The following is an 18164-nucleotide window of genomic DNA, read 5'->3' on the forward strand; positions in this document are numbered from 1 at the left end:
TTTTTTTTTTTTTTAAAGATTTTATTTATTTATGTGACAGAGATAGAGACAGCCAGCGAGAGAGGGAACACAAGCAGGGGGAGTGGGAGAGGAAGAAGCAGGCTCATAGCGGAAGAGCCTGATGTGGGGCTCGATCTCAGAACACTGGGATCACGCCCTGAGCCGAAGGCAGACGCTTAACCACTGTGCCACCCAGGCGCCCCAAGAGTCCAACTCTTGATCTCAGCTCAGGTCTTGATCCCAACATCGTGAGGTCAAGCCCCCATACTGAGCTCCAAGCTAGCCGTGGAACCTACCTTAAAAAAAAATCTTTAAAACAAAAAAATTTTTTTAAAAAGCATCTAAAGATTAATAGAATCATTAAATTAAAGGTTTGGTTTTGATTTCTATTTTTCTCCTGCTGCTGGACTGTTAGCTCTTTGAGGACAGAGACTAGGGGGTCATGTTTATTTCTGCATTCTTCTTTCCATTAAATGCAAAATAAATACTCGATGTATGAGTGAATGAACACTGCCTTCGCTCTCCCAGGAAATCTGAGATACAAGGCTGCTTAATACAACCTTAGCATGTTAGAACTTAAAGGGGCTTGAAAAATCAAGTCAAACCTTTCCCTCAAGGAGGAAGGACCTCCTTAGGGTAACGCAGTGAGTTGGAAGCACACAGAACTAGAATCTAGGTCTTTTGGGCTTCTACTTGGCCATCTGGTTTGAAAGAACCTAACCCTGTCCCTAAATTGCTCCCTCTTTCCCTTCCTTCCTTTTCTCCCTTTTTCTTTCATGATGTGAGTTGAGTAGCTTTATACCCTTAAAGTTTTAAGCCTCAGAGTTACAAAGCAAGGCAAGATTTTCTCATTCCTTTTACACTGATGCCTACTCCTGATTATGCCTTTATTCAACCCAGAATAGAATCCAGGTCCTTTGCCTCTCTCTGCACCCAAAGTATACAGAGCTACAGCTCATGTAGAGATAATCATCTTTACTAGATTCCTTCTTTGAACGTGCTATTGATGATTGGTGAGGAGTGGGAAAAAGGCTGGTAGGGGACAGGCTGGGGTTTTTTTGTTTGGTTTGGTTTTTGTTTTTTTTTGCAACAGCCAAGTTTTTGGAAAAGCTGGAAGGAGACCAGGAATTCCTTCCCCCCCCCCTCAGAAAAGGCAAATGTAACCAGACTCTATAATTTAATTCTTCTGTAGTCTCTGGGCCTGCTGTTTTGTAAGCCAACAATGTGAGGGCTAACGACCCTGCAGCTCTTCTTTCCACATCCCACCACCATTTATTAGTCCCTTTGAATGTCATGATTCTGGTTGTCTTTTTTTTTTTTTTCCAAGATTGATTGATTGATTGATTGATTGATTTGACAGAGAGAGACAGCCAGCGAGAGAGGGAACACAGGCAGGGGGGAGTGGGAGAGGAAAAAGCAGGCTCCCAGCGGAGCAGGGAGCCTGATGTGGGGCTCGATCCCAGGACCCTAGGATCATGCCCGGAGCCGAAGGCAGACACTTAACGACTGAGCCACCCAGGCGCCCCATGATTCTGGTTGTCTTATTCCCTAGTTTAAAGTTTTGTTTTTTTTTTTAAGATTAAAAAAAAATTTATTTACAGAGAGAGCGTGCGCACGCGCACGAGCACACAGCAGGGAGGGGTAGAGGGAGGGAGAGAGAGAATCCCAAGCAGACTCCCCCATTGAGCATGGAGCCCAACATGGGCCTTGATCTCACAACCCCGAGATGATGACCTGAGCCAAAATCAAAAGTTGGACACTTAACCAACTGAGCCACCCAGGTGCCCCTCTTATCCCCTAGCTTAGATAATGTGTGGTTTGTTATGATGTCCTTTCCTGGTTTCCTCCCATTATCTCGTAGAATGTTACCTGGAGTGTTATTTGGGTATCCATTTGTTAGTACATCCCAGTGCTCCCACACTTTCCGTATACGGCCAGAATATTTTAGGATATTTCATTTGGAGAGTCAGTTGGGGTTCCTGTACAGTAGAATGGGTACTGAGACTACATTGTTCACTGACTATTAGCCAGCACCAGTGAGCACACTGAACTGTAGGGTCTAAAGCAAGGTGGGATCTGCTCACCATTCTCCTCTCAGTGTCTCTTTCTCTTTTTTTTCCTCCTATATAAAACAACACTAGAACACGAAGGCTTTTTCTTGCCACAGAGCAGTCTATTAGAAGCTAAACAACTAAATTCTAAAAAGATGCTCTCAGCTACACTCTCCAGTGTGGGAGCCAGCATCACCATATGGCTATTGAGCACTTGAAATGTCTTGTCTCTCTCGAGGTGTGCCATAAATATAAGGGTACACATTAGATTTCAAAGCCTCAGTACAAAAAAATAAAATATTTCATAAATATTAAGTAAATGTTGGAATGACAATATTTTGGATATAGTGGATAAAATAAAATATATTATTTAAATTAATATCGTCTAGGGGCACCTGGGTGCCTCAGTTGATTGAGCATCTGACTCTTGATTTTGGCTCAGGTCACGATGTTGGGGTCGTGAGCTCGAGACCCACATCGGGCTGAGCACTGCTTCTCCCTCTCCCTCTGCTCTTCCTCCTACTTGCTCACTTGCTCTCTCTCAAATTAAATAAATAAATAAATAAAATCTTTTAAAATAATACCAGTGTTTCTTTTTACTTTTTTAAAAATGTCACTACTAGAAAACTTAAAATTACATACATGATTCCCATTATATTTTGATTAGGTAGCACTGGTCTGGAAATCCCCAAGGGAATACTTCCTCGAAAGTTTTCTCCACTATGGAACTTTAAGAAACTAGCTACCATTTTCTTCTCTGTAACTTGTCCCCACGCCCAGCCCTTTTTAAATATTCTTTCATTTCATTTGATGACATGAGGAAGAAAGCCTCCATTAAGTACTAACTACTGTTGTTTGTTTGTTTTTTACACCTGCTACTCACCTGAGCAGAGTGACATCAAGTGAAAGCAGGGTGGTTGCTGGAGACAGTCAGGACGCACCAGGGAATAGAGGATTGGTGATCCTCTAAGCTTCTGACTTAGAATCATTTTCTACATTTGGGACTCTTCAGCTGACAAGTCCAAGTTCTGAGACACTCTTTACAGCAGAAATATACCTCCCTTTCGGGTTCTAGTTTTGCCTTTCTTCTCATGTATCTAAGTTTATTGAGGATCTGTTGTGTGCCAGACCGTTTCCTAGCACGTAGGAAACAGATGAATATGGCCTAGTCACTGCTCTCAAGGAGCTTACGTTCAGATAGAGAATGAATTTGAATCATGCTCTAGATAAGCACTGTAATGATGGTAGAAAAGAAAGTGCTTTTGGAGCGCTAGAAAGTTATGACTCATTCTGCCTGGAAAGGAGATCGAAGGTTTCATGTGTCTTGGATGTGATATTATTAGGCAGAAAGGCAGGCGGAAAGGATGTTTTAGCCTGAGGGGGACAACCTGACTGATGGCATGGGGAGTAGTAGAGGGTCACCCTTGAAATAGTAGTTTGGGGCCACATCATGGGGGATTTGACTGCCTGCCTGAGGATGTTGGGTGTTATCCTGTATGCAGGGGACCATTAGAAGGTTGTAAGCAGGGGAATGACATGTTCAAGACCGTATGTTAGAGCTACCATTCCAGCGTTACTGAGAAGGATAGATTGGAGAGGGGGACGCCGAATGCAGGGAGATTTAACAGAGGCCGTTGTACAATGGGAGCCAGGCAAGGGATAGCAAGGGCTCACGTGGAAAGGAAAGAATATATACAACAGGTAGGTGAGGGATGAAAAAGAGGTGTCAGGCATGGTCCTGGGTTTCTAAGATCAGTAGGAGGCGCCTCTACCCAACGTTGGAAATGCAGGAGAGGATCAGGCTAAAATGGAACATACAACATACACTCTGGACTTGCGGATAGAGCACAGAGGGAGCTGGCTAGAGCTGAAGTGCTTGTGTTTGTGTTTCAGATGGTGACCCTCTTTCAGATGTGGGTTGTTCCCCTCTATTTCACAGTGAAGCTGCACTGGTGGAGGTTCCTAGTGATCTGGATCTTGTTCTCTGCTGTCACAGCTTTTGTCACCTTCCGAGCCACCCGAAAACCACTGGTACAGACAACCCCAAGGTGAGAGTTTAGGTAGTGGGGAAGAGCTAGGTCTCCTGAAGCGAACGGGTTGGAATGCATGGGATTGGGGTGGGTTTAGGCTGAAAAAGTTGTAATTTTTGTTTGCCAGGATTATTTGGCATGGGCCCCCACCAAAACAAGCTGATTGGGAGAGCTACCCCCCCATTCACTGATTAAAAACCCCAAAATATTTCCCTATGGCTTTACCTTAGAGTTTATATCAAGGTCTGTTTATATTAAAAGCAACCAAAATAAGTAAGCAAATTCTGGGGATCATTGTGGTCTCATTTTAAATGTCATTTTCTTTTGTGAACCCTTCTTTGATCTCTAAATTAGATTTTCTTTTTTTTTTTTTTTAAGGATTTTATTTATTTATTCGACAGAGATAGAGACAGCCAGCGAGAGAGGGAACACAAGCAGGGGGAGTGGGAGAGGAAGAAGCAGGCTCATAGCAGAGGAGCCTGATGTGGGGCTCGATCCCAGAACGCCGGGATCACGCCCTGAGCCGAAGGCAGACGCTTAACGACTGCACCACCCAGGCGCCCCAGATTTTCTTTTATATTCTTTCATAGGCCCTATAGTTTTCCGTCATAGAACATAACACAAAATCTTGAGTGTCTGTCTCCCCCACTAAACTGTACCTGCGGGATCAGGAGCCACATGTATTCTGTTTGTCCCTGTATATCCAGGCCCTACCACAGGGCCTGGCACATAGTAGCCTACTCTGTGAATTTTTGTTGAATGAATGAATCTCAGCAAATTTGCGATTTTTCAACAAACAGTACTTCTTTGGTCACCAAACAGCCCCTGCCTGTATTATTCTTCGTATTTTATCCAAATGCATTTCTAGTTTGATCCTCCCAACCAGCTTGTGAGGTCATTTAATATCTGTACTTGACAGAAAGAAAGAGATTTTCTCATTCATTCATTCAACAAGCACCTGCTATGTGTCAGGCCCTGTGCTGAGCGCTGGGGATACAGAGCTGGATAAGACAATGGTCCCTGCCCTCAAGGAATGCTCGGTTTAATGGAGGAGATGGACAAGAAAGCAGCTGTTTCAGTGCAGTTGGTAAGTGCTGTGAGAGACGTGTGTGCAGGTCCAGGAGAGCCTAGCAGAGGAGCTAGCTGGCCTCGAAGTTGTAACTACCAGAACCAGAGGCTTCCAAGTTACAAGTTGCTCTTTTTCCCATGCGTTTTATGTCCCGCTTCACTGTAAGATTTTACTTTGGCCTTCTGAGTTTCCTTGTACATGGTAAAATTTATCTTCAAGGTGAAGTCGGTGATTTGGAAGTTCCTCCCTGGCTGTGGTAGTTTACATTAAGGGCCGTGATAGAAGATAGAGACTCTGGAGCCAGATGGCTGTGGATTGGTAACTGCCAGTTAATTACATGACCTGTACGGCTTCACCTTTCTGAGGCTTGAATTTTTTATCCCTAGAAATGTGACAATAATTGCTCCATCATAAAGGGTGCTGTGAAGAAAAAAGTGTAAAAATATACTTTAAGAGTCAGCAAGTAACAACCAGTATCAACTTGTAGGTAAAATGACTGAAAATGTGTCTATGACATGGGAGGTTTTTGATGATAATAACTAACATTTGATAGTACTTTATAATTTCAAAGCACTTTCATAGACATCCATGCTTATTCAAGTTGCATTTATTGAGCATGTATTATATACATCAGGAAATGGGCTCTGTACAACCCATTGAGGAAGGTATCATGGTTTCCCCATTTTACAAATAAGTAAACTTATCTTAGAGTGGGGATTTGATTTACCTGGGATTACCCAGCTAATAAAACTCACTTAATCCAGATTCTGCCTAAAATTCCACATCCTTTCCATGGTCTCACTGCTATCTGATGAGTGCAAACCCTAGATAATGGAGCTTTGTGTGGTTTCTGAGAGCAGGCACTGCAAAATGTTTGGGGCCTTTCCCTTGCCTGGGAACCCATCACCACTTACTTAGCCGCAGTAGGGAGGTACAGGTAGGGACGTTGAGCTTTCTTCCCTTGAGGCCCATCAAGGTTGGTGGTAACTTGGTCTTAGGAACCAGGTGGGCTTGGCTGTTTATTCAAGTGAATTCCTCATTTGCTCTCAGCACAGATAGAGTAGTGGTTCCTGATTTCACACTCCTTTTTCACTGGATTCTAGAGAGCTTTGCTCCTCCAAGAGCATTGTTCAGCCCCCCCCACCCCCCCCACCCCCATCACACACATACATCCATTCAAAGGTATTCTTTGAGTGCCTCCTTTCTTATCCCTTCTTCTCCAGAAAGAAAATCATTTCAGAAGCAAATTCATTAGACACCATTTCATTATTGGCCTGTAGAGAGGAGCAAAGCAGTATTGAGGTTAACCATTCCCAGTAGGAAAAGCCTGGGCAGCCTGGATGGCTCAGTCAGAAGAGCATGCAAATCTTGATCTCAGGGTCGTGAGTTCCAGCACCACGTTGGGTACAGAGATTACTTAAATTTTTAAAAGATTTTTTTAAAGGGAGGGGAAGCCCATAGCTGCTTCTCTTTTTCATCTTCCCTTGAATTCTCTTTCCTGACAAAAATAACTTGGCCTTCCCCACCTGTTCCCATCTGAACATAGCTGTAGTTACTAGTTTTCACTTCCTTATCCTGCTAATCTGAATTTGAGAGGGCATAGCTGCCTGCTGTCAGCTATGCTTTTTGTTTGTTTGCAGCTGAAACCTTTTAAGGCTCTCTTTTCTTCCTTGGTTGGGGACCAGGAAAATAGAAAGCACTAGCTCCGTGGTATGCAGGGGTATTTCTGCAATTAAGGGAGTGACCAGGTCTGTAACAGTAACTGAAGTTGCTTCCTTAAGTCCTAGGCAAATAGCCTAATGTCCGCATTGATGTAAGAATAAGAGATTCTGGTAATCCAGAGGCCCCTAGGCGAGTTTGCATGTCAGCTGTGCTAATTTTCTCTCCTTTCTCCAGGTTGGTTTATAAGTGGTTCCTGTTGATCTATAAAATCAGCTATGCCACTGGCATTGTTGGCTACATGGCTGTCATGTTTACCCTCTTTGGTCTCAATTTATTATTCAAGTAAGTACTCTTTGCTTTTGTTTTTGTTTGTGTTTGGGGAGGAGGGGCTGGTAAGATGTACCTTTCTTCCTGGGGAGCCAAGTCCTGAATATTAACAAGGGGGCCATGGCACCCAGGATAGGAGACTTGGGCTTTGGGGAATGGGAAGGTGGGCCCTCCATGATTTGTGCTGATAACAGAGAAAGGAATATCTGGGTATATAGAGTCCCAAATCATTGGTTATGTATGTTTTCCAAGAACCTATATTTTAATGGAAAAGTATCACAAAAGTCAGCGTAATGATGATTATGGCCAGTTACCCATAACGCCATCACCCTAACAGAGTCATTTTCCCTGTCCATGCGTTCACTCTTTATTGCAATGCTCACTCTACCTGAGTGGTCTTATGTTTAGGGAGACTAGGGGTAGGCAAACTGTCCTGTGGACCATATTGGCCTACCTCCTGTTTTTATAAAATAAAAAAAGTTTTTACTAGAACACCGTCACACTCATTTATTTGTTTATGCATTATTTATGGCTGTTTTTGCAGTGTAACAATAGCAGAGTTGAATATTTGTGGCAGAGACTCTTTGGGCCACAAAACTCAAAATACTTACTATCTGGCTCTTTCCACAAAAAGTTTGTCAACCCCTGGACTAGACAGTCGAACTCATGTGACACAGTTGGTCACACCTGGCAACAGGTTCACCTAGGAGTGTACAGGGCAGGGAACAGCAGAGTGGTGTCTGTAGGAGCCCTCACAGCAGCTCCAGGGCTGAGATGTGAGGGAGTGAGACCACGCAGATGGGTGGCCCAGAAGCTTTCCCACTCCCGGGAACACATCCAGTTTTAAGAATCTCCCCGTTCAGAGGCAGTGTACTAGTCATGCGTCATGTTTAACACATTGTTGCTTTGTAACATAGCTGACATTCCACTTTTATCAGATTTCTAAGGAAACCGTTTTTTAGAAAGTTAACCCGTGAACATTTAACTCCTGCTCCATTGTTGGGCATGTAGGGTGTTTTTCAATATTGTGCTATCACAGATAATATTAGCTTTGTTGCTTCTAAGGATACATTACCAGGAGTTGGATTCTGGCTATTGCTTTGTGTTGTCAAAAGATTTCAAAAAGATTCATATCAGCGTACAGGTTCCCCTGCTCCCAGTTGTGGCAGCCAAGAAAGCCGAGAAATCCTAGACTCTGAGACTGTAGGGTATAGTGAGTCAGCAGGACAGAAGAGAATGGAAATGTGGTCTCCTGGCTGAGGTGATGAGGATTGTGGGCTGTGGATCATGGGGAATCCTAAGCCTAGGGCCAGGCACTTGAAGATAGAGATTTAGGGTTCAGATTTAAAGTCAGGACCACTGGTCTCTTTCCCAAACCTCGTACACTGGAGGCAGGAGTCTCTTTGAAACTGGAAGGAGTAAGTCCTTACTTTATACAGTGAGAGGGTACCCATGGAATTCTTTCTTCCAGGAGTAGTACAGGCTGAAAGCATAAACAGGCTACCCAAAGATTTATAGGAATTCCTCAGTGTAGAGTGTGACAAGTCCTATCAAAGAAAGCCAATATATTGCCAGATAGCTTCCTAATCTGTGTAGTTAAAAAAATAAAAATCAAGATTCTGTATTGTAGGGTGCCTGAGTGGCTCAGTCTGGTTAAGCGTCCAACTCTTGATCTCAGCTCAGGTCTTGATCTCAGAGTTGTGAGTTCAAGCCCCACATTGGGCTCCATGCTGGGCATGAAGCCTATTTTTAAAAAAGAAAAAGGAAAAGAAAAAGATTCTGCATTGTGTTAAAGATGGTTATTCTTGTAATTACAGTTTGTTTTTACTTGCATAAACTATACAAGGAGGAAAGCAGAATTGAGAATCTTGACCATTTCTATGATACTAATCAGGTTAATTGGTATAAGATCATGATGTCCAGTGGGTTAAATATTACAAGATTGATGAATACACTCAACTTTTTAAGATAAATATAATTTACAACTTTAAACACGTACAGTTCCTGGTACAGATTTTTGACAAAGGTTGTTTTCTATAATAAACATTCAAAGACTGAAGGTTGCAAAGTATTGGTCCTTGGAATTATTAAAACAAGCCTCCTAATGTACAGGCAAGATCTTTGTCCTTCTTAGTAAGTAGACTTGAACCCCCAATTTTTTTTTTAATTCTATTTATTTGAGAGAGAGTGAGCATGAGTTGGGGGGGGGGGAGAAGCAGACTCCCCACTGAGCAGGGAGCCCAACATGGGGCTCGATCCCAGGACTGTGAGATGATGACCTGAGCCAAAGCCAGACGCTTAACCAACTGAGCCACCCAGTCGCTCCCAATTTTTTAAAATCTATTTATTTGAGAGAGAGAGCATGAGCTGGGGGGTTGAGGGTAGGGGCAGAGGGAGAGAGAGGAAGAATCATTAAGCGGGCTCTCCGCTGAGCACGGAGCCCAGTGCAGGGCTCAATCTCATGACCAGAGCCGAAATCAAGAGCTGGCTGCTTAACCGACTGAGCCACCCAGGTGCCCCTGGACCGAAACATGGTACAGAATATGTATAGATATAGCTTAAGATTTTATGGTAACTGCTGTATATATATATATATATTTGCTAACTGATCTTTTATTTCTAAAGCTGTGGCCGGCAAACGTTTTCTGTAAAGGGCCAAATAATATCTTAGGCTTTGTGGACAAAAGGCAAAGTCTAGGATAATATATAGTATAACAAGAGGGGAAACTCTTCCCTTGCCCCACCTTGTTTGATGGATGGGCCGTCTCAGGTGGGAGGCATACTTTGTGCCCACTTGCCATCAGATGAGACATTCTCAGAAGGAGGGGTCTGACGAGGGGGTGTGTGACCACTGGGATCATTTTTACTTTCTGTTCCAGTGCCAACCCAGATCTTGGTGTGCCCTTGCCCAGCCATTTCAACTTGGGCAGCTGGCTGGAGGTGAGGCAACTTGGTGAGTTGCCAACTTCCAGACTGAAATTCCACTGGTTGGTGTCCAGTGGTTGCCAACAGTGGAGTCTCCAACACGTAGGGGCCAACCAGAGTGGGCCCTAGACAGCTGCAAGGCATGGTTGCCAGTTGGAGGAGGCAGGCACTGGGGACAGAGTGGGGAAGAGGGGCAGTAGGCAGTACCTGGCTTGGTCTTTGTAGCTCACAGTGCTGGCCTGTTCAGACGGTGCCAACAGGCCATTTAAAAAGCAGGCATAAGATTTGGTCTTATTTTGCCAACACTTGCTTTAGCCGTTAAGGCTTCCAACTTTAGGGGCCTCCTTATGTGTCCCAGAGTAGTAATCCAAAGCAGTTGCGTCTTAGGGCAGGCCTTACAAGCCAGCCTGCTTTCCTTACAGGATCAAACCAGAAGACGCCATGGACTTTGGCATCTCTCTCCTCTTCTATGGCCTCTACTATGGAGTTCTTGAGCGAGACTTTGCAGAAATGTGTGCAGACTACATGGCGTCTACCATAGGGGTAAGTTCACCTGGGCTTTTAATACTGCCTCCTGCCACCTCCAGAGAGGTCAGTATAGCATCACTGGTTTGATGGAAGAGATAAGCCATAAAAAAATCCTTCAAGATATCAGTAGTATTTATGGAGATTTCATCCTTAAAATTTGGAAAACCAGATCTCAGATGTACCCTGGAATTTTTAACTTTAGGGCCATTGTAGGAAAGAACCACTTTATCATTCAGGAAGTTACATTCATTCAGTATATATTTATTTAATGCCTCTTACGTGCCTGGGCACTGGGCTTATGCTGGAATTACAAAGGTGTACATGGTCCTTGCCCAGATGGAGTTTACGCCCTAGTGACAGAGATGGGTGTTAAAGTAATAAACACACAAATACATGTAAAATTATAACTTTTACACATACTATGAAGGAAAGGTTCACAGTGCTGTTAACAAGCGCAGTGATGCCGTTTGACCTAGTCTGGGGGCCCGGAGCTGGCTTCCCTGAAGATGTGACTGTTGAGCTGAGGCGTAGGAGCTAACTAGTTGAAGTGGGAAGTGATGTGGGCGGCAGAGCAAACAGGATGCGTAAATAAGAGTCCTGTAGTGAGAGAAAGGGTGGTCATTTTAAGGAACTATGCCTAGTGTGGTTGTAGGGCTGAGAATGTACTGGAAGTGTCTGGAGAAATAGAGGCTAGACTAGAAAAAAACCTTGAAAGCCAAATGAAAGATTGTGGTTTGTATGCTAAAAGCCCTGGGAGGCTGAGATAGAAAATGACATCTTCAGATGCGCGCTTTAAAAGATCATCCTGGCTGCTGGGTCGAGAACAGACTGGAAAGGGGTCCGCAGCTTAAGAGTGGACCCCTGAAGACTAAGAGACAATTGGAGTAGTCTGGGCAAGATGAAGGTAGCTTGGGTGAGGGGAGAGATGGTGCTAAGGGAGAGGGGCAAGGTATTTGAGAAGTATTTTGGAGGTACATTTGCTAGGACTTGATTATAGATGAGTTCTGAAGATTGAGGGAAAGAATTTGCAGGAAATTATGTATCAAAGCTGACATGTATAACTCCTTGGCTGGTACACTTTCACTGAGATAGGAAATACTGTAAGGTGGAGACCAGGGAGAGATTCTTCAAGCTCAAAATGTGGGTTAAGTAACAGCCAGTCTTAAGAAACCTAAGTCAATATTTCTGTTTCTTTTTTTCAAAATGGAAACGTGTCTTTGCTGTTTTGCTGCTTATAAAACTAACACATGCTCTTTGTAATTATGTGAACAACACAGAAGTACTCCTCATCTCAGTGTCAGCTGATTAGAAGACCCCACCCCAAGAAGGAATATTTCCAAGTTTAACGGACGTTTCTCCAGTTCTGTGTTGAAATGTGTGTCGCTCTGTCTGATGCAAGAGGTCTGAGAGGCCTTCAGAAGTTCTTGCAAAAGGAGGCTTGGCAGTTTGGAGAGAAACCTTAGGAGAATGTCGGGGAAGTAGGTTCTTTTGGGGCAGCCAGATATACCGGTCCTGGCTTCCAGGCAGCAGATACCAGTGGAGACCAACTGACAATCACAGGGAAGGATTGGCGTTGAGTCTGTATGAGGTCCCTTGGGAACACCTGTCACCTTGTTGGTAAGCTTTGGGCAATTCAGCCTAAGCAGAATCCTCAGCCATCGCGTTTGGTAACTTTCATCAAGTACAGTTTTAGATCTAGGACTTTGTTTCCCAGTATCATGGGACTATTTTTATTTCTTCTGTAATGGATTAAAAGGAAAACAAAGTGTATTGGGTCACTTTATGGACAGCCCATCAGATTCTTGTTTGAACAACTGTCTTGTGTTTTAGCCACATTTCATGGTCTCTTATCTATTGGTATAGACTTCAGCTCTTCCTTTAACCACTTCAGTGCCCAGAAGAGATTTCCAAATATTCAATTGTCTAATTATTATCTTCACTTTCAACAGCAACTTTTCTTGAAGTCTGCTGCTTTGCCACGTTCAGCTTTTCAAAGTGACTCTTGCCAGTATCCTGTCCTTTACCCTCTTATGATTTTTTTTTCTTTTCATTCTGTTTTTAAGGGGCCAATTCCCTGATTTTCCCAGGCCCTTGCCAGTTTTATCTCAAGGTTATTATCAGCTGCCAATTTAAGTGTAGCCTTAATTCCCTCAGGTGGGTCACTAATAACCAATGTGCAGAACGCTCTTCAGTCCAAATGGCACTGGTCCAAATCGATCCACTGGTTAGCTTCTTCTGTAGGAGGTGGAATCATTACATTGGCTTCCCAAAAATGGGATTTGAGCTGGACTTCTCTCCATGCTCTTGGGAAGGATTATTGGGTGTTCCATTGATTACAAATGATAATCATTATTATTATAATTCCCTAATAATGATAAATTTCAGTATCACCAAGAGAGCTGGTGGGAGAATTTCTCATTAGAGTCAAGAGTGCCTCAAGCATCAGCTCTTGACCCCTCATATTCTTCTTCCTTCTGTGAGTTCTCAGTAGTTACCCCCAACACCTGATGCTCATTCTGTAATAGTCTGACCTCCCTGTACCTCTTAGTAGCACAAGAACACAAGGATCAAACAATCACATTGAACTTTATTAAAGGAAAGTAGACATGAGTGCTTGAATGAGGTTAATCTGACATAGCAAGTGACCTGCTTTCCTGGGCTTTCAGACCCTACCCCATCCAGCTCTCAGCCTCCCTCTGTGTAGCAGGTGCCGTCTTAGCATGCACCACCTGGAATCCACATCTAGACAATTACTGTCCTCCACATGTCTAGACCTAGAGCCTGTGTTCTGATAAAAATACGCCTGTACGTCAGGCCAGCCTTCTGAATCCTGGAGTCTCTACAAGGATGCACCCCTTCCTTAGGTAGTGGACGTTGAGAATGCTTCTCTCTTTCATAGGAGCTGCTCTCCAGCTCCTGTCCAACAGAGTGTGACCTTGCTGACCCCAGTTCTCACAGTTTGCTGTTTCCGCAGGCCCTCATCCCTGGGAGTGGGTCATAGGAACATTAGGGTGGCTTGTGACAGTACTGGGTGAGTCACCAGGAGTTCATTCATTCATTCTTCCCGTAGCAATGTTGCAGAGATTTAGTGGCAGCTTTTCTGGGAGGGCTCAGGATATCCCCAGATTGGACTAGGCAGGAATGTGGAGGAAGGGACTCCCAACTCCAACTTGGGATAAAGGGATAGGCTGCACTACCTTTACAGTTCTTTCAAACCTGAGAATTCCAGGACTCTCCTGTTTCTGCCCCAGTCTTTGGTCAAGTGGTCTGTGGTCTGCTTAGGAACACCTGGGTCCCTGAGCCACGGCAACCTGAATTTCAAGAACATCCCTGGCCTTGAAGCCAGAACGTGAAGGCAGGCTTGGGGACGGTAGTGTGAGGAAGCCAAGACACTCCAGCCTTCCTTCCACGTGTTCGTTAGCCAGCTCATTCTTTCATTTATTCAAGCAACACTTGCTTACCAACCTTTCACAATGTGCTAGGTATGACCAAGTGTGGCCTTTACTAGCTCCGCCAATGCTCCCTTCCAAGTAGCAGCCCCAGTCATTTTTTTTTAATTGTGGTAAACTACACATAAAATTCACCATCTGAACCGTTTTTAAGTCTACAGTGCAGTGGCATTAAATACATTTACATTGTTCTGCAGCCATCACCACATCCATCCATAAACTCTTCATTTTGCAAAATTGAAGCTCTGTACCCCTTAAATAATAACTCCACAGTCCCTTTCCCCACAGCGCCTGGAAACAACCATTCTGTTTTCTGCCTCTATAAATTTGACCACTCTAGGTACCTCATGTAAATAGACTCATGCAATATTTGTCCCATGTGACTGGCTTATTTCACTCAACATAATGTCCTCAAGGTCCACCCATGTTGTAGCAGGTGTCAGAATTTCCTTCTTTTTGCAGGCTGATCAGTTTATAAAGGGCTATAAATAGGGGCATCTGGGTGGCTCAGTCAGTTAAGTGTCTGATTCTTGATCTCTGCTTGGGTCTTGATCTCGGGGTCATGAGTTCAAGCTCCGTGTTAGGCTCCACTCCAGGCGTGGAACATACTTCCAAAAGGGGGGGGGGTGTTGCTAAATAAATAATCTCCTTGTGCATGTGTGTCTGTGTGTGTGAGTAGCCTCTTAGAAAAAAGAATTCCATTGTGTGTATCTGCCACATTTTTAGTCCTAGGTGTTCTTCAGTCTTTTGTACATTCTGTGATCATAGCTCCGATCCCAGAGGGTTATAGTTGATTTTGGAGCTGTTCACCTACCAGGTGGGGAAGTAGGTCTGATTCATCTCTTCGTCCCCTTCCGAGAGTGGTTTGACCTACTAAGATCTGTGGTTAATTAATTTCAGGGTTCCTAAACATGCAATGATGAGGTTTACAATTAACACACATTCTCAGTTCCTTTTCATTGTTCGACACGACTGTTTATTCTACACGACAGCTGTTTTGCCTCACCGGGAGAAATTGTAATATGAACTAAAGCAACTCTTCTTGAGTCAAGGGAACCTTGAATGGTGTTTGTTTTCTTCCAGCTGGTCACTGTGAGGTCATAAGCTTGTGACAGCCAGTCATTATAGTTTCCATTCACTGCCAAAAGTCATGTTGGAGCGGGGGTGGAAGACAGAGGATTGCAAAATAAGCCTGTTTTCTGGGGCTGCCTCCTCGGAGAGAGCTGTTGGGCAGGCAGGGCAGTGGCGCATTGTTTCTGCTCTGTTGGGCCATGTGTCCTGCCTCACACTTTTCTCTCTTCTAAGGAAGTTCCTGTGCCCCAGATAACATCAGGACAGGACCAGTTGCCGATTCATCTGTTCTGAAGCAGTGGGAAGAGCTAGGGGATTAGAGTCAGAGGGACCTGGAATTGTTCAAATTCTAACAATTTTTAATTAGCTGTGTACTCGTGAGCAATTTACTTTACCTCTCTGATCTTGTTTTCTCAGCTGTAACAATATTACCAGACAGAAAGTGTTGAAAGGAACGAACGCATAAGGGAAAGCACTCTGCAGGGTAGCCTGGCCCATGGCACTTAGTGGAGGAGGACGATGGCAGCTCACATTTATCAAGTGTACCTTCTGTACCGTACTGCTGTACCAGAAAGCTACGTATTTTTATATCTGTCATCACCTGGAGCACAGAGAGCCTGTAGGATTTTTTTGTGCCTTCATCATACCCAGCACACAGAGCAAGACGCAGAACAGACAGATCCTAAATCCCAAGCAGATGCCAGTTCTCTCGTGGCTGCCATCTGCTGTCTGAAGTCATCTCAGACCACTCCGCGACATGGAATCTTGTCTGCTGTAACCCTCAGAAGTGGGTATTTTATTCCTATTTTCAACAAGTTATTTCTGAAATCCTCTGCTTGAACTGGCCAGGTACCAGCTCTCTCTGACTTCCAGCGAGGCTCTCCTCCTCCTCCTGTGTCCTCACCAGTCGCGAGAGGGGGGCCGACTGGGGGAGCTCGCAGGGCTTTCCTGGCACACGCATTCTGTGTTGCGGAGTGAAATGCAACTCCTGTTTATTTCCTGAGCCCCCGCTTCGTGCAGGCTCCTGTGCTGGGATTTTCTACTCACATATTTGTACCCATCTTCTTTCCTCCTGTTACAGTGGAGACAGTGTCCTTTCTTCCATCACAAGCCAGCCCTGCCTGCACTGTGGATCCCATACCCTCTTTCCTTCTCCGGGACCCATTACGCTATGGAATTCCCTTTCTCATCTGTGACTTCAACCTCTCCCTCTCTGTCGGGCTCTTCGCATTAACCTTTTCAGCATTCTTTTTCCAAAACATCCTTTCTTTGACCCACTTTCTCCTCTAGCAAGTGACCCATTTCCTGTCCTTCACAGCTAAACTTAGAGAAAGCTCCTGTCCCCTTTTGATCACCTTCTGCACACTCCTTAGCCTGTTCTAATCTGGCTTGGCTCAGACCCTCCTTCCGAAATGGCTTTTACTCAAGTCACTAGTGACTCTGTGTGACAAATTCTGACTTCAGCAGTCATCATTGGCTTTTGTGATGCTTCCCTGTCCTGTTTTTCCTTCTGTCGCTTCTGCTGACTCCTCCTCCCCTTCAGCGTTACTGTTACTCTAAGGCATCTGTACTTCACGTCGGCATTTCCCTTTTCCTTTTCTTCGGCTTTTGGGACCTCTGATCCAGAACTTTTCTCAGCACCAGACCTTTAGTTTTCAGCTCTCTATTTAGCATCACCAGTCTGTCCACTTCTCTCGATTTTGACTGCCATTAAATTGGCCCAGACCATCACCCTGGCCCAGGTCTCCAGCATCTCTTGCTTTTAAAGAATTGTCATTGTCCCTTAGCTAAGGTTCCTTTCAATTTCTCAAGCACACCAGGCTCCTTTCTGCCTCAGGGCCTCTTCTGTCTTCTGCCTTTCTTCCTCTCGCTAACTCGCTAACTCCCGCTGCCCTTTACCTCTCAGCCTCAACTGTCACTCCCTCAAAGAAGCCTCCTCATGTGACCTAGGCTTAGTTAGAAACCCCTTTCTTCGCCCTTTACTGTCTTTGAAATAATTCTTATTTAGCCTTTTTAATAATTAGTTCTTTCTATAAGTATTTATATTTTTTAATGTCATTCTCTCGTAGTTGTGGTTCCATGAGGAGAGAAGCCGGGTCTCCGTTCCAGCATTATATCCCAAGGACCTAGTGCAGTGCCTAGTACTCTAGTAGGTGCCCAGTGTATTTTGATGGAAGGAAGAAATGGTTTGGGTGGCTTGCTCAAGTTCAAGATAGGAAGTGACAGAAGACTGGAGTTAGGTCTGTCTAATCCTGATACACCGTAGGTCCCCCGTGAGCTTATTCTACAGAGGGACCCTGCTCTGGAGTTTAAAGTGAAGCCTGCCTCCCTGTATCTCACGCAGCTCAGGCTCAGGGCCTCCTGATACGGTCTCCTGTGTGATTTCTGTGAGCCCTGGGAGTGCCGGCCCTTCTTGGTGTGACAGCCTGCCTGATGGCTTTGTTGAAACACTGTGGGATCTGATCCTGCCTGTTGCCACATTAGCGTTGTGGGGAGAACTCCAGAAAGTAGGAGCCTAACAGACACTTTCCTGGACATCCCTCCTCCTGTCTTCACCTCATCCAAGTTCCCTTTGATCCTGCATCCTTTGCCCCCGTGTCCTGAGGGCAGAACTCTGGGGTGATTTGAGGTTAAGCTCTTCCTCAGAGCTCTAACACATCTCCTGAGTCAGAATGTTCCTGTTTCTTGTATTGCCAATGCCGTGGGCCAGAGTGAGTGGCCATGTATCTGTGCTATGTGACTGTACAAGGATCCAGGGCCGAGCTGGACCCAGACCTCTTGGTCTCGTCTCTCCGTTTAGCCAGAACACCTTTCAGAGCCATATGCCTGTCAAGCGCTGGGGAAGTGTTTCTCAGAGGTCCCCCTCCAATACTGACATTCTGAGATTCCAGCTTTTGAGAGTGGCACAGTTAATGGACTCCCACAGGTTCGGCCCTGCCCCCTGACTTTAGCTTATCCTTTTCCACTGCCTTTTGTACCTTGATAAACAAATTGGAATCGTTCAGGTAACTGGCCTCAGCGAGCTCAGTAGCTGATTATTCTACAGCTACCA

General features: G+C 44.7%; 1 protein-coding gene across 2 annotated transcripts in view; it reads left to right on the forward strand.

The window, feature by feature from the left end:
- The window catches only part of RNF121 (ring finger protein 121), a 78133-nt gene that overhangs the window by 53708 nt on the left and 6261 nt on the right, over positions 1-18164 (forward strand). For both annotated transcript variants that reach the window (XM_008707287.2, XM_040630798.1), the window contains exons 4-6: positions 3945-4099; positions 7047-7154; positions 10487-10607. In XM_008707287.2, the coding sequence (XP_008705509.2) occupies positions 3945-4099; positions 7047-7154; positions 10487-10607 (384 nt within the window). The remainder of the gene's footprint in view (positions 1-3944; positions 4100-7046; positions 7155-10486; positions 10608-18164) is intronic.

The sequence above is a fragment of the Ursus maritimus genome, unplaced genomic scaffold (assembly GCF_017311325.1).
Source record: "Ursus maritimus isolate PB19 unplaced genomic scaffold, ASM1731132v1 scaffold_16, whole genome shotgun sequence".
NCBI lineage: Eukaryota > Metazoa > Chordata > Mammalia > Carnivora > Ursidae > Ursus > Ursus maritimus.